We start from the raw sequence: 15,084 nt of genomic DNA, 5'->3' as shown, positions 1-15,084 counted from the left end.
TATTCTAGGAGTGGCTAAGGCACCTTGCAAGTCTGGAGCTACAAGATCTTAAAAACAAACACCCATTTAGGTTGCTGGCGCAAGGTTGTGGAGAATAGGGAATGGCTATGTGCTGCTGGTCAGAGTGTAAATTAGTTCAACCGTTGTGGAAAGCAGTGTCGTGTGATTCCTCAGGGAGCAAAAAAACAGAACTACCATTCAACTGAGAATCTCATTACTGGGTATATACCCCCCAAAATAGAAGCCATTCTACCATAAGGACATAGGCACGCAACTGCTCATTGCAGCGCCGTTCACAATAGCAAACACATGGAAGCAACCTAAATTCCCACCAGTGACAGATTGAGTAAAGAAAATGTGGCACATATACACCATGGAATACCATGCAGCTATAAAAAAGAACAAAATAATGTCCTTTGCAGGAGCATAGATGGAACTGGAAGCCATTGTCCTTAGCAAACTAACGCAGGAACAGAAAAGCAAATACTGCATGTTGTCACTTATAAGAGGCCACTAAATGATGAGAACTCATGGACACTCAGAGGGGAACAACAGACACTGGGGCCTACTTGAGGGAGAAGGGTGGCAGGAGCGAAAGGAGCAGAACAAATATCTATTGGGTACTAGGCTTAGTACCTGGATGACGAAACAGTCTGTTAAACCCTTGTGACATGTGTTTACCCATGTAACAAATCTGCACATATGCCCTGAACCTAAAATAAAAGTTAAACATTAAAACAAAAATGACCCCTCCCCTTCAAATCCCAAATAGCCATTTAGGAAAATCAAATACTTATTTAATTTAATTTTTTTTTTTGAGATGGGATCTCACTCTGTCACCTTGGCTGGAGTGTAGTGGTGTGATCTAGGCTCACTGCAACTTCTGCCTCCCAGATTTCAAGCAATCAAAAATACCTACTTGGTAGTATGGTATCATACATTAGTGGCTTATAAATTAGCATGGCCTTTTCTATGTTTTTGTTTTTTGAAATGGAGTTTCGCTCTTTTCGCCCAGGCTGGAGTGCAATGGCGCCATCTCAGCTCACTGCAACCTCTGCCTCCTAGATTCAAGTGATTCTCCTGACTCAGCCTCCCGAGTAGCTGGGATTACAGGCACCCACTACATGCCTGGCTAATTTTTGTATTTTTAGTAGAGATGGGGTTTTACCATGTTGACCAGGCTGGTCTTGAACTCTTGACCTCAGGTGATCCACCTGCCTCAGCCTCCCAAAGTGCTGGGATTACAGGCGTGAGCCACCGCACCCGGCCAACATGATCTTTTCTAAACACTTCAAGATTATCCTCCTTTAGCTGAATTGTAATTGCCGGATTGCTTGACTGTACCTCCATGAATAATCCTGTTGGCACCAAGTCCTGCGAATGCCTTACTTTTAAGGAAGAGTTTACCTAATAGCTTGTAAGATTGTGCAGGAAATGAAGGACAGAAAGGCCCAGGAAATTGGCATATGGATAGTTTGCCTCCGTTTGTTAATTTATGGGCCACGTTGGTCAGTTTTGGGGGCGTGGCATTTGTTTTCACCATATGGTGGGTGACCGAACATCTGGACTCTGTTTACCTGACAGCCACAGGGCAGCATTTCAGGAACTCTTGAGAATGTGGGAAAGGACATTTTAGTTCTAGTCTGAAACTAGGACATTTTAGTTCTACTTTGAAAGAGTCAGAGTCTGGGTTGCTCTTGGTGGTTTATACTCAAAAGCCTTTTAATTCTTTCTAATTGAATCCCTTGGCTTAGATTCTTTTGATTTGTATTTGATTAAACAACAAAGCGACACCATCTGTGGCCTTCATTTGTATGCATCTTTACCTACTGCTGTGAACCCAATGAGAGACGTCTTTCAGAGAACTTAGATTTTTGTTTAATACAAAACAAGCTGATATTCTTAATTGATTCAGGAATTACATAACATTCTTCATTGTTGTTCTGGCTTCCTCCTCCACCATCTAATGTGTAAATATGTGTGAGGGGGAAGATCTCTGAAATTGAGCCATGGTCTGGCAGGTTGAGAGGTTTGTCAGTTAGAATTGTCCCAAGTGGGTCGGCCACAGTGGCTCGTACCTATAATCCCAGCACTTTGGGAGGCCGAGGTGGGTGGATCACTTGAGGTCAGGGGTTTGAGACCAGCCCGCTCAACATGGTGAAATCCCATCTCTACTAAAAATACAAAAATTAGCTGAGTGTGTTGGTGTGCACCTGTAATCCCAAACCTTTGGGAAGCCAAGGCAGGTGGATCACTTGAGGTCGGGAGTTCAAGACCAACCTGGTCAACATGGCAAAACCCTGTCTCTACTAAAAATACAAAAATTTAGCTGAGTGTGGTGGTGCACACCTGTAATCCCAGCTACCCTGGAGGCTGAGGCAAGAGAATCACTTGAACCTGGAAGGCAGAGGTTGCAGTGAGCCGAGATTGCGCCATTGCACTCCAGCCTGGGTGACAGAGCAAGACTTTAAAAAAAAAAAAAAAAAAAATTGTCCAAAGTGAATGACGTGATGATTGCTTCGTTGGTTTCATTCTTCTTTATCCTTAAAGTAATTTAAAATCATACTGTAACTTGGCATGTTAGGCTGATATTAAAAGAAATGAAACAGTTTTTGAGGAGAAATGTCAGTGTTTTGAGGCAGATTGTAACTATTGAAGATATTGTGAGTGCTCTTCTGTGCCCAAAGATGGACATGCCTTGAGTTTTAAACCCCACTAATTCAGAGTTCAGGACAGTTTGACCTTTGTCAGTCTGAAGTTTGTTTTAACAGAAGGCCGTGGGAAAAAATTTGTTACACAAACAATGAAAACTTACAGGGGAAAGTTTACTCTATTTAAAAAAGACTTTTCCCAACACTTCAGCATCATTAGTAATTCTTTCGCATTAAAACAAACCTGGTAAGGCCTTAATATGATAATCTCTCATGATTTAAAAAAACCTTCCAGAAGTTTATTTACTTATTTTTTAAAATTGAGATGGAGTCTCGCTCTGTCACGCAGGCTGGAGTACAGTGGCGCGATCTTGGGTCACTGAAACCTCTGCTTCCCAGGTTCAAGCAATTCTTCTGCCTCAGCCTCCAGAGTAGTTGGGATTACAGGCACACACCACCACGCCTGGCTAATTTTTTTGTATTTTTAATAGAGATGGGGTTTTGCCATGTTGGCCAGGCTCATCTTGAACTCCTGATCTCAGGTGATCCGCCTGCCTTGGCCTCCCAAAGTGCTGGGATTACAGGCGTGAGCCACTGCGCCCAGCCCAGAACTCTTTTATGCGTAGACATTTAGCACGAATAGCAGCATACCCTAAATATGGTGTTGTGCTTGTTCTCTTCAGTTGAATATACTCCAAACATGGTTTCATATTAGTACATACAGATTGGCCTCATTCTTTTTATCAGCATATAAACAGAGGGGTACCGTTAAATCTGTAAAAATTTTCCATGTCGATAGACATCTAGGTTGTTCTGAATATTTTGCTGGTCTAAACGATGCTGCACTGAAGATTGTTGATACCTGAAATATAAAATCCTAGGAGTAGGATCAGTGGTCAAAGGCTGTATTTGTGTTTAATATACATAGATATTGCCATATTGTCCTCCACGGCTTAGAAACTATATCAAATGTTTTACAAATATTGTTTAATCCCCAAAACTACCTGTAGGGGAGAGGTATTATCATTATCACAGTTTTGCTGATGAGGAAACTGAGGCAGGAGAGATGAAGTAACTTGTCCAAGGTTCACCTCCAATAAATAGCAGAGCAGAGATTTGAACCCATGCAGTCTGGATCTGTTGCTGGCTCTTTATCACTGTGTTTAGGCCATTTCTCCCCAACCCGAAACCCACAGTGATGGCAAATATTTTCACCTGTCCTAATCTGATCAGTGAGATGCCAGTTTTTCTTTCCTTTTCTTTCTTTCTTTTCTTTTTCTTTTTCTTTTCTTTTTTTTTTTTTTTTGAGACAGGGTCTCGCTCTGTCACTCTGGCTGAAGTACAGTGTCATGATCATGGTTCACTGCAGCCTTGACTTCCCTGGGCTTAAGGGATCGGCCCACCTCAGCCTCCTAAGAAGCTGAGACTACAGGTGTGCAGTACCACGCCTTGCTAATTTTTTTGTATTTTTAGTAGAAATTGGGTTTTGCCATGTTGCCCAGGCTGATCTTGAACTTCTGGACTCAAGCAGTTTGCCTGCCTCGGACTCCCAAAGTTCTGGGATTACAGGCATGTGCCACCACACCCGGCCCAGTTTTTCTTAATTGTCATTTTGTACTTTTCTTAATACTTGTTGTGGTTGAATACATTTTCAAATGCTGACAACTTGACAAGCCATTTGTATTTTCTTGACCATCCTTCTACTCCCTGTTCCTGTCCCTTGCCCAATTTTCCATGAAGTTGCAAATATTTTTCTAACTGATTTATAGGACTTCCTTCCTTTATATATGGAGAATTCTTATTGATTTATAGGTGTTCCTTTGTATATGGAGAAAATCGGCCCTTTATAATATGTAATTCAAGTACTTTTTCCTAGTTTGTTTTTGGCTTTAAACTTTTTTAGTTTTTTTCCCTTATGGTATGTAGCATTTAGGTCATGCTTAGAGAGATCTGCAATTTGAGAACAGTTTTAGTTTTTTTTTTTTTTTTGGAAACAGAGTCTCATTCTCTCACTCTGTCACCCAGGCTGGAGTGCAGTGGTGCGATCTCAGCTCACTGCAGCTTCTGCCTCCCTGGTCCAAGTGATTCTCCTGCCTCAGCCTCCCTTGTAGCTGAGATTGTAGGTGTCCACCACCATGCCCAGCTAATTTTTGTCTTTTTAGTAGAGCTAGGGTTTCACTATGTTGGCCAGGCTGGTCTCGAACTTCTGACCTCAAGTGATCCGCGGGCCTCCGCCTCCCAAAGTGCTAAAATTACAAGCATGAGCCACCGTGCCTGGCTGCAAACAGTTTTAAAAAATCTTTTATTGTCTTCTAGAACTTTATGGTTCATTAAAAAATATCTACATTTACTCAAGTAATACTGGGATCTAATTTTATTTTTTCTAATAATAATCAGTAGTAATGATGCACAGCTATACAAGAATAAAGAGCTTTCCAGTAGATTAGATTTGGTGCCATGCTGGCCGAGCGTGGTGGCTCACGCCTGTAATCCCAGCACTTTGGGAGGCTGAGGAAGGCAGATGACGAGGTCAGGAGATCAAGATTATCCTGGCTAACATGGTGAAACCCATCTCTACTAAAAATACAATTAGCTGGGTGAAGTGGCAGATGCCTGTAGTCCCAGCTACTCGGGAGGCTGAGGCGGGAGAATGGTGTGAACCTGGGAGACGGAGCTTACAGTGAGCCGAGATCACAACACTGCACTCCAGCCTGGGTGACAGAGTGAGACTCCGTCTCAAAAAAAAAAAAAAAAGAAAGATTTGGTGCCATGCTGTTGTAATCGACCTTGCTATGACTGTTCACAGCTGAACTGCATCATGATGAGCTTTGTGGCTCATGTATATAGCATAACTAATTTTCCTTTGTTGCCTAATTTTGTTTTCCGAGGAGTTAATAGTTGTCTTGCTTTTCCTTTGCTTCATTTTCCACGTACTTACCTAATTAATTCTGAAACTCTCACCTGTTGCCTAAATCGCCTTTTAGTCTCTTCAGATTAATCAGATCATTAGATATCCTGTTTCATCCTTGAGAGACCCTTGTCCAGAAGTCTTCAGACTGGGCCAGGTTTGTCACTGGCCTGATCAGTCCAGTGAGACCTCCCCTACTGTAATCTAGGGGGGGTGGTCCCCCTTGCCCCATCGCCTTAGGTAGGATCTCTGTCCTGGACAGCTTCGGGGATCTCCCCATGACCCTAGTCATCCCCTTTGCTTCTCTTTCTTGAAATCTGTTTCCTGGAGCTTGTCTTCTGATTTCTCTCTCTCTCTGTGTGTGTGTGTTCCCTTCATTCTGGTGGAGCCCTTCCCAAAGTGTGTGGAGTGATAAATGCTTTGAGACCTTGTGGATTTGATAGAAGATCAGGAAACAGGATCTTGAGCTGAGAGGCTGTTTAAGAAGTAGTTGAAATGTTCAGGTGTCCTATACTTTCTGCTGTGGGTGGGGGGATCAGCTCTCAACCCCTACTGCACTCACCCAATGTGGTTCGCAGTACAGTCTTTGTTTAACTCAGTGTTGGTGTGTATGTGATTATGACTGTGTGGACTTGTTCACTGCCGAGCCAGATAATGCCCTCTGATAGTTTTCTTCAAAAACTGTGTTTTTGTTATTGTTGTTGTTGTTGTTAATTCATTTTTTAAAATTTGTTTTTTCTATGTATCCATTGCTAATAACCTGAACCGACCTATCAGTTTTCTCTCAGCTAATTTGTACTGATCTCTAAGCCATATATAGCCATTCAGTTCCCCATCATCCTTTTTCCTGGTGCTTCACCTTCTGTAGCACCCCCATCCTTCAGCTTCTATCTGAATGGGTTGTACTCTAGGCCTAGTTCACAACCATCATTTAGGGCCTTTCGTTTACTCTTCTCCTTTCTTGGACACGCTCTTTTCTGGATACCGTATCATCTCATTTCATAACTTAACTGCATTGTTTTGGTAGAACACATACACCAGTAGCTTTCTCAGAAAGGTACAGGGAGCTACATTTCTTTTGAATCTTTAACATGTAAAAATATCTTTGCTGGGTGCAGTGGTGCATGCTTATAATTCCAGCTACTTGGAAGGCTGAGGTGGGAGGATTGCTTGAGGCCAGGAGTTCAAGACCAGCCTGGGAAACATGGCAAGACCTCGTCTCTTCTCTTGAAAGAACAACAACAAATAACAAAAAAATTTAAGGCATGCTTAGATTTCCTTGATAATTTTACTACATACAGAATTAAAAATGGAAACTGCTGTCCTTGAAATTTTGAAGATATTGCTCTGTTGTCTTCTAACATACTTTGTGTTTGATTTAATTTTTTCTTGTTCTCTCTGGAACATTTTAGAATCTTAAGATTTAAAAGTGTCACAACTTCTGTCATGTATCTCCATGTAGATCCTTTTAAAATTATTTATGCTGGGCATTTTGCTTTCTCCATTTAGTCTGGGAACCGTCGTCCATCAGTCTGAGATATTTCCTAGGTTTAAAAAAAATTATTTAAAAAAAACTTCCTATTATTTATTAGGGCTTTAGGAAGATTCTCTACTTTCCTACCTTTAAAATTTTCCATCTAGTTACGTTTTGCTTTACTTTCTATGAGATCTCTTCAAATTAATCTTTAACAATAGAAATACAACTTTCAATTATCCATATTGTCAGTTTTGGGGAGCTGTTGACCTTTCTTCATAGCATCTCTTCCTGTATTTTGGAATAGATTCTTATTCTCTCGGGGAATAGTCTAGATTTTAAAACATTTTCTTCTGCTCCCTAGAATGTCTGCATTTTTGTTTTTGTTTTTTTTTGAGACAGAGTCTTACTCTGTCACCCAGACTGGAGCACAGTGGCGTGATCTTGGATCATTGCAACCTCCACCTCCCATGTTCAAGCAATCCTCCCACCTCAGCATCCCAAGCAGCTAGGATAACAGGCATGCACCACCATGCCTGGCTAATTTTTGTTTGTTTGTTTTTTTGAGACGGAGTCTCGCCGTGTCACTCAGGCTGGAGTGCAATGGCGCGATCTTGGCTCACTGCAGCTTCCGCCTCCTGGGTTCAAGCAGTTCTCCTGCCTCCACCTCTCAAGTAGCTGGGACTACAAGTGTGTGCCACCACGCCCGGTTAATTTTTTGTATTTTTAGCAGAGATGGGATTTCGCCTTGTTAGTCAGGATGGTCTCTATCTCCTGACCTTGTGATCTGCCCGCCTCAGCCTCCCAAAATGCTGGGATTACAGGCGTAAGCCACCACACCTGGCCTAATTTTTGTATTTTTAGTATAGAGGCAGGGTTTTACCATGTTGGCCAGGCTGGTCTCGAACTCCTGACTTCAAGTGATCTGCCCACCTCAGCCTCCCAAAGTGCTGGAATTACAGGTGTGAGCCACCACGCCTGGCCATCTACATGTTTTTAGAAGGCTTTTTTTCCTTCTCTTTGTTTTGGATCTGACTTTCATTTTGCAGGCTTTCCTTGAATATTTACTGATCTTTGGCAGATCCACTTAAAATCAGGTTGGAATTTTTGTGCCTGTGGATGTGTCAATTGCTGATTTTTCTTTAAAATGATGAAGCAGCAACTGGTCTTTTTTGTCAAAGGAAGCCCTCAAATATCAGTATATGTGCTCATTGAGATGGTCCTGAGAATAATTCCACCAGCCCTGCCTAGGACAAACCTGGATAAGCTATTCTGGAAGCAGGATGAAAGAAGGGGACTGTGGGGGTTCCCTGGTACAGTAAGTAGACTGATGCTTCCTCAGTTCCCAACACCTCGTGCCTCATTTTCAGCCCTGAATTACACACACCCTCTTTGTCATTGTGCCTGGAGTATGTGAGTTGCTAATTTTCCTGGTTCAATGTCCTTGGGTAATACACTTTTTTGGGGTTTGGGTAGGCGGGACAGGGTTCCTGGGTGCAAAGGTCTAGCCTTTTCATATAGTGACTTGCACCCTCTGTTTCCCACACCCTTTCTCCTCCCATTCAGCGTGAGCCTCCTGGGCTTTGGACTATTTTGTTGGAATTCTCTGAGCATCACTTAAATGTTACAAATCATCACAGACCTTTCTCTTGCTTTCCATCACCCAAAAGTCAGTAGAATGTTTTATCTGATCTTGTTCCTGCTGCTATAGTCCTCTTAAAGTATAGTTACTGTCATTTTTATAGGATTTTTGGTGTTGATGCAGGCATGTGGTTAATCTGCCACGTTCAACTGGAAGTCCATTTTATTTTACCAAGGTATAAAATAAGATGATTTAAAAATTTACTGTAATAGCAGTAATCATACCAGAGCTACATTGTTAAAAATTATGCAAAATTGTTATTTTCTAAGGGTGCAGATTCAGTTAGATATTCACAGATTAGTCTAATTTATATGACTTGTTGAAAATCCCCCTCCCCACCAATGAGGTAGCCTCTGAACCCATCTGAGAGTGTGAATGACATTTTTGAGTTGACCATTCAGACTTGTGCCCCTGCATGTATCTGTGCATGCGCTGGATCACATTTCTCTATCTCATTTTCTTCCCTATCACACAGAAAATCACTTTCAGCCTGATGTTTGGTTTTTAGTCTGACTGCAGATGTTGTGGCGCTCTGGGGGTGTCTTCCAGCCTCATATCAGTGCAGCAGTTCTCTTCTGGATGGTAACAAAGAGAAGATGTCACCGACAATGCAGGGCCATGGAAATCAGCTGTTCTTTTTCTGCGTTCTGCTGTTAGTTGGGCGGGGTGGGAAAAAGTATGAGAATTCTAGTTCTGATTAGCCGTGAATGAGACTTTTCTCCGTGGGAGTCCTGCAGACACCAGGGTGTGGTGACTGATATCATTTCTGCTGCTTAGGGAGGTCTTGGTGGCTGTCGGCACAGAGTGCTTGGAAGGCAGGAGAAACTGGCAGGACCAGCAAGGCTCTGAAAATAGGGCGTCATGGGGGTTGGCACGGGGAACCGGGACTGGTCTCCGGCAGTGCCACTGAGCGGTTATGTGACCAGCTAGGTTTCTGGTCTCCTTGACCCCCTTGGAATTTCCCCATGACCTCACCTCCCCAGGGGTTGTAGCCAAAAGAATGAAAATCACAGAGCTGCCTCTAGCATAGCACCCTTAAAATGCTCAGCTATGAAGCGAACAGTTCCTTAACAGACAGGAGCAGAGAAAAGTTACCTGTTAGCCCTTCACCTGCCCGCTTCCTGGTTTCTTTTAGACCTTGGGCAAGTGTTACAGTTTCCATATTTATTTTTTGGAAGCGAAGAAGCTGGAGAGAAAAGGAAGTGAGTTAATAACCAGCTTTTCTAGAGTGCTGACTTCTGCATTTCTTAGTACAGGATTTTGCCAGGCCCTTGACATTCGTTTAAAGGAAAAAAGAATTCTTTCTCCTTGAACATCTGTGCAAATCAATGGGGGTGGGAGTCTAGAGCCCGAGGAGAGTGTGAGATAACTTAGCACATTTCTGAAAGCTAGTATGAGAGACAGCAGCTCCACGTTATTGTACTGCAATGGCAACAGCCCAGTAGCAAAGGCAGACCATTGAAATGTGCCAAAAAGATGCATTTGTAGTGCAGTATAATCACATTTTGAAAAATGTGCAGTAGATAAGTGGGGAAATACGCATTCTGGTTGCTTCATAAATAAAAGTAGTTAAGGATGTCTATCATTCTCATGTTTTTTAGTTCCAGCATTGGGTATGTACTTACAAAAAGGCAAACCTAATTCACTGAATCAGTTTGGCATAGAGCTCTTTTCAAATTCAGCATCATTTCAGTGCATTTCAGCTTTATACATAGTTCTCAGCCAGGAAATCTCAGGTTTAATTAGGTCATTTGTTCTTGAGAGTTCTGTCCTTGCAAAACAGGAGAGGAATTTTTATGGGCAGTTGGCACACAGAAAAAGTAAACAACAAAATGTTCCTGTTTTCTTCAATTTTAGGTGGTACTTGTGAAAACTCCTTAGAAGGAATTTTGTATATTTCAGGATATTAATCAATCTGGGTAAAATGTCTTCAGGTTTTGAGTTTCATGTACTCTGGGTTTTTGCCTCTGCCTGGAGTCTTTGGAATCCTAGGGGGTTTGTGACCTTGGAATGCAGGCCTGTGAAGCATTTTCAGCATTTCAGAAGGCCTAACCAGAAACTCGCAGTCATGGGGAGAGGGACTGGAGCTGCCTCCGTAAGTCCAGCAAATTAATGAAAACATCAAAGCATTGTTTGGTTTTGCCAGATTTTTCTCACGTTGCTCATGTTGATTCAGAAGGAGATACTGACCATTAGGTGTGCCTTCAGTGAACAGAAAAAAGGTCAAGTCAGTTGTTGCTTAACTGCAGCCTGGCTGATGTGTTCCTTTGACAGGAAGGATGGGGGTTGGGGTGTGATGTAGTAGGACCCCATCCAGACAGGATAAAGTGCCGGTAACCACGGTGCTAACTTTAAAAGCCAGCTGGCCCCACACTGCTCTTCACTTCCCCAGCAGTGTGCTGTGTAAGGTGGTGCAGTGCTGATGGGAGATTGTCCTCATCCCTGTTCTCTGCTATTTCAGCAAAAGTCTGTGAGGGGTGGCTCCAGCGTTGTGACCTTGGAGTGTGGTGATGGGAAGGACTCAGCTCCTAGGGAATGCGAGCACTCCCTGCGATCCTGCTTGCTTCTTTCCTTCCAACTCCAGAATGTTTATTTCATACGTTAATATGAAAAATACACAGAGAAAAGACTGGAAGGAAATCGGCCAAAATGCTAGCAGCTTTTGTTTACCCACTCTGTGTGAGTAAACCAAATTGCCAAATTCAGCAGTGCTTACCAATGATCGCCTTTCTGCTTAATTTTGCAAATGATCGATCATGAACCTTATTCTGTCATTTAAAAAATGGAATAAGAACTGTATATCTTAGCGCGTATTTGGAATGTTTTCTAAAGGTTGGTGACGTGGAGCACTTATTGACAAGGTTCATGAGTGTAGCTGAGTCCATCGTCTATGAGGGGGTCTAAAACACACATGAAGCATTGTAAAGAAACTCAAGTGAGCCTTGCGAGGAAAATGCTGGAGCCAGAGATTAGTGTTTCTGCTTCGGAGTGCCTGAAAGTTTCATATTTCTTCTTTTATGCAGGTTCCAAATGTTTTTGGAAGGCTTGAAAGTGAATAAAATAGCCCTTTGACAGAACTGACAAAAATGGAGGGACTTAGGGGGAGGGCCCAGTAAGTCATTGTACGCAAGCTTTGTGTTGTTAGCTTTGGCAAGGACAATTCTTAGAGAAAGCTCTATGTGAAATGCCAGAATTAATGGCTCACTTTTATGGGGCACTTGAACTGTCTGCCTTGTCGACTATCAGGCTGACATTTTCCCTGCTCGAATTATAATAATCAATATGTTTACAGCACATACTATATGTCAGGGACTGTTCCAAATATGTTAGTTTTTGCTTCAAAACAACCCTGTGAGATAGATAGTACTACATATGAGGAAACTGAGGGACAGAGAAGTAAAGTAACCTACCCAAGGTCATGCAGCTGTAACTGGTAGAACCATGACTAGAATCCCATCTCGCTCCTGGATCTGTGCCCTCAACTACTGCTCTGCTTTTGCCTGGAACCTGGCCATGGTGGTGGGTGGGTGGATGGGTGTGGTTCAAGGTCAAAATCAAACGGAAAGTTTTGCTGAAGTTCGCTCTGCAGCAGGTGCTTGGATAGCCGACTGCTAGGTAGCTTGGTTTGACTGACTTTTCACTAACTTTTTATTGAGCTACCTGTTGGCCATTAAAAAACAGGAAGTATGTGAGACATGGTTTCAGTCTTCAAGGAATTCACAGCCAAAGTTGAGATATGAGATAGGCTCTCATGAAAATTCACATAATCTGTGTCAGTTCCTTGTGAGGAACTCAGGGTGGATCTGTTGGTATTTGTCTTGGGAGAGGAATATGTTGCCATTTTAAGTGAGAGGATGTTAACATCAGCCAAACAAAATCAAATCCAAACTTCAGCGTGGATATTCTTCTGTCAACTCCTCTCCTCCTTGGTTCTTAACTAATATACTTTATTTGCTCTTTTGCTAACTCTTGACCCCATCCTCTCCACTCCCTCCCAGTCTTGGTTCCGTCACTCCTTCCTTCTCTGGTATCTCTTAGCTTTTTTGAAAAAAATAAAATCAAATTATAGTACAAAACATAAAATGTACCTTTAACCATTTTTAAGTGTTCACTCATATGGTGAGTGAACCATAACTATATACATATTGATGTGTAACAGAGTTTTATAACGTTTTCATCTAGCAAAACTCAAACTCTGTACCCATTAAAACGACAGCTCCCCACTCCCGCTCTTTCTAGCCCCTGGCAATCACCATTTGACTCTTTTTATGTAATTTTGACAACTGTAGACACCTTAGTGAAAAATCATACAGTGTATTTGTCTTTTTGTGACTAGTTTATTTCACTTAGCACAGTGTCGTTTTCAAGGTTCATTCAAGTTGTAGCATGTGATCCTTAAAAGGATCCTTTTAAATCTTTAAAAGGATTTCCTTCCCGTTAAGGCTTAATAGCATTCCATTGTGTGTATGTATCACATTTTGTCCATTCATCCATCCACGGACACTTGGGTTGTTTACACCTCTTGGCTTTTGCAAATAATACTGCAGTGAACATGGGAGTGCAAATACCTCTGAGATCCGGATTTCAATTCTTTTGATTACATTGTCAGGCCTGGGATTGCAGGAAGACTGCCATCTCTCTCATCTTACTCAACAGGCTGCTTCCCCCAGTGTCCAAACAGACTTGAGTCTTTCTCATCTCTTTTTTTGTTGTTCTTTTAAAAGAACAACACAATTTATTTTTAAATGTGAGAATTATGGGAAACCTAAGCCATGGGAATTGGACCCTCATCTGGGTCTTCTGTGAAATGGGAATTGCTCCCACCTTCCGCAGCCCGAAGCTTTTGCAGTTTTGCCATCAGTTCTTTGGCGGGGTTAAAGATGCCACCGGTTGGCTGGTCACAGACGTAGCAGCGCGGGGTGGCCCGGAAGTGCTCCAGCGCGCAGCTTTCGCAGAAGTAATGCCTGCACTTGGTGACGACTGGGTTTTGGAAGGCCTGGCGACATATGAAACACCTGAATGGTATTTCCTCTTCCTCGCTTTCTACTTCATGATTTTCATCCTCGCAGATACCGTAGCGACCCTCTTCAAGCTCCCGTTTAATCTCCCACCCGTGTTTGTAATCGGAACGGTCGTGGAGGAATTTGCAGCTGTCCCCGAAGCCGCAGAAGCCGGTCTCCTTGTAGTCCTTGCAGATGTCGGGCTGGTAATCCCAGCGCACAGTGGCGCGCAGGTGCCCAGGCGCACGGATAGGGCCCTTCCTCGCCATCCCCGAGAAGGAGTTACCCATGGACGTGTCCCTGGGCTTCAGATACCTCGGGTAGCTGTGGATTCCCCGGTAGATCTGGTCGTGCTCCCGGCCCCACAATGCCTCCTGGACCCGCTGGCTGCGTTTGAAGATGGTCTGCGTATGGTGCTCCTTCTCGGTGTCCCTCTCGAAGTCAGCAGTGGCCCCCATGTCCTCCGGCCCCACAGGCTTCGCCGAGCGGGTGGACCTGTACACTATGCCGAGGCTCTCAGGCGCTGCCTCCTCGCCCCTCCGGTCGCCGTGAGCCGCCTTCTGACAGCTGTGGAGGCCCCGGGGCCTCGGTGCCACCCGCGGGGGCCGAGCCACTGCGTCGCCCTCGTCCCCGCTGCCGCTGCTCTCTCCATGCTCGGAGTCGCAGGCCGAGCGCTTTCTGAGGCCTGCAGCCCCTTTCCGCCCAGGCTTTTTGAAGAGGAAGGTGCATACCTGGTCTGCCGTCCTTCCTGGAGAAGGTGGCGCTGCCATGTTTGAGTGTCAGGCTCCAAACGGCTGTGGCGTGCGTCGCCCTTGCGTCACCCTTGCGTCACTGCACGTGGGGCGTGGGCCCTCCCAGTCCTAAAAAGCAAAAGTAAGTGAAAGAAAAAGCTTCTCCTAGGCCAGTCGCGGTGGCTCACGCCTGTAATCCCAGCACTTTAGGAGGCTGAGGTGGGAGAATCACCTGAGGTCAGCAGTTCAAGACCAGCCTGGCCAACATGGCGTCCTTACTAAAAATATAAAAATTACCTGGGTGTGGTGGTGGGCACCTGAAGTCCCAGCTACTCGAGAGGCTGAGGCAGGAGAATCGCTTGAACCCAGGAGGCGGAGGTTGCAGTGAGCCGGGACCACGCCACTGTACTCTGGCCTAGGTGACAGAGTGAGACCCAGTTTCAAATTCAAAAAAAAAAAAAAAAAAAAAAGCCTGCCTCTGCCCTCCTTCCCTCCCTTGATCTGTCTCCTGGCCCTCAGATGGATTCCTGAGGAGTCATCTTCACTTGCTCCTCAGCTCCCTCGGTGCACATTCATTTTTCAACAGATTCCTAAAAGGCCACGGGTGGAATCAGTCCAGACCATAGCGAACCCGTGGTGCTCATCCTAAAACACAGACGCATGAAATGTGTATTTAAA

General features: G+C 43.9%; 1 protein-coding gene across 1 annotated transcript; it reads right to left on the bottom strand.

Moving 5' to 3' along the window:
* Positions 1-13,440: 13,440 nt before the first annotated feature.
* Positions 13,441-14,445, bottom strand: RNF113B (ring finger protein 113B). Its single transcript, XM_023218078.2, has one exon. The coding sequence runs from the start codon at positions 14,443-14,445 to the stop codon at positions 13,441-13,443; it is 1,005 nt and encodes a 334-aa protein (XP_023073846.2).
* Between the last annotated feature and the right edge of the window lie 639 nt (positions 14,446-15,084).

This window comes from Piliocolobus tephrosceles, chromosome X (assembly GCF_002776525.5).
Source record: "Piliocolobus tephrosceles isolate RC106 chromosome X, ASM277652v3, whole genome shotgun sequence".
Classification (NCBI taxonomy): domain Eukaryota; kingdom Metazoa; phylum Chordata; class Mammalia; order Primates; family Cercopithecidae; genus Piliocolobus; species Piliocolobus tephrosceles.
This window is presented reverse-complemented; position numbering and strand designations above follow the sequence as displayed.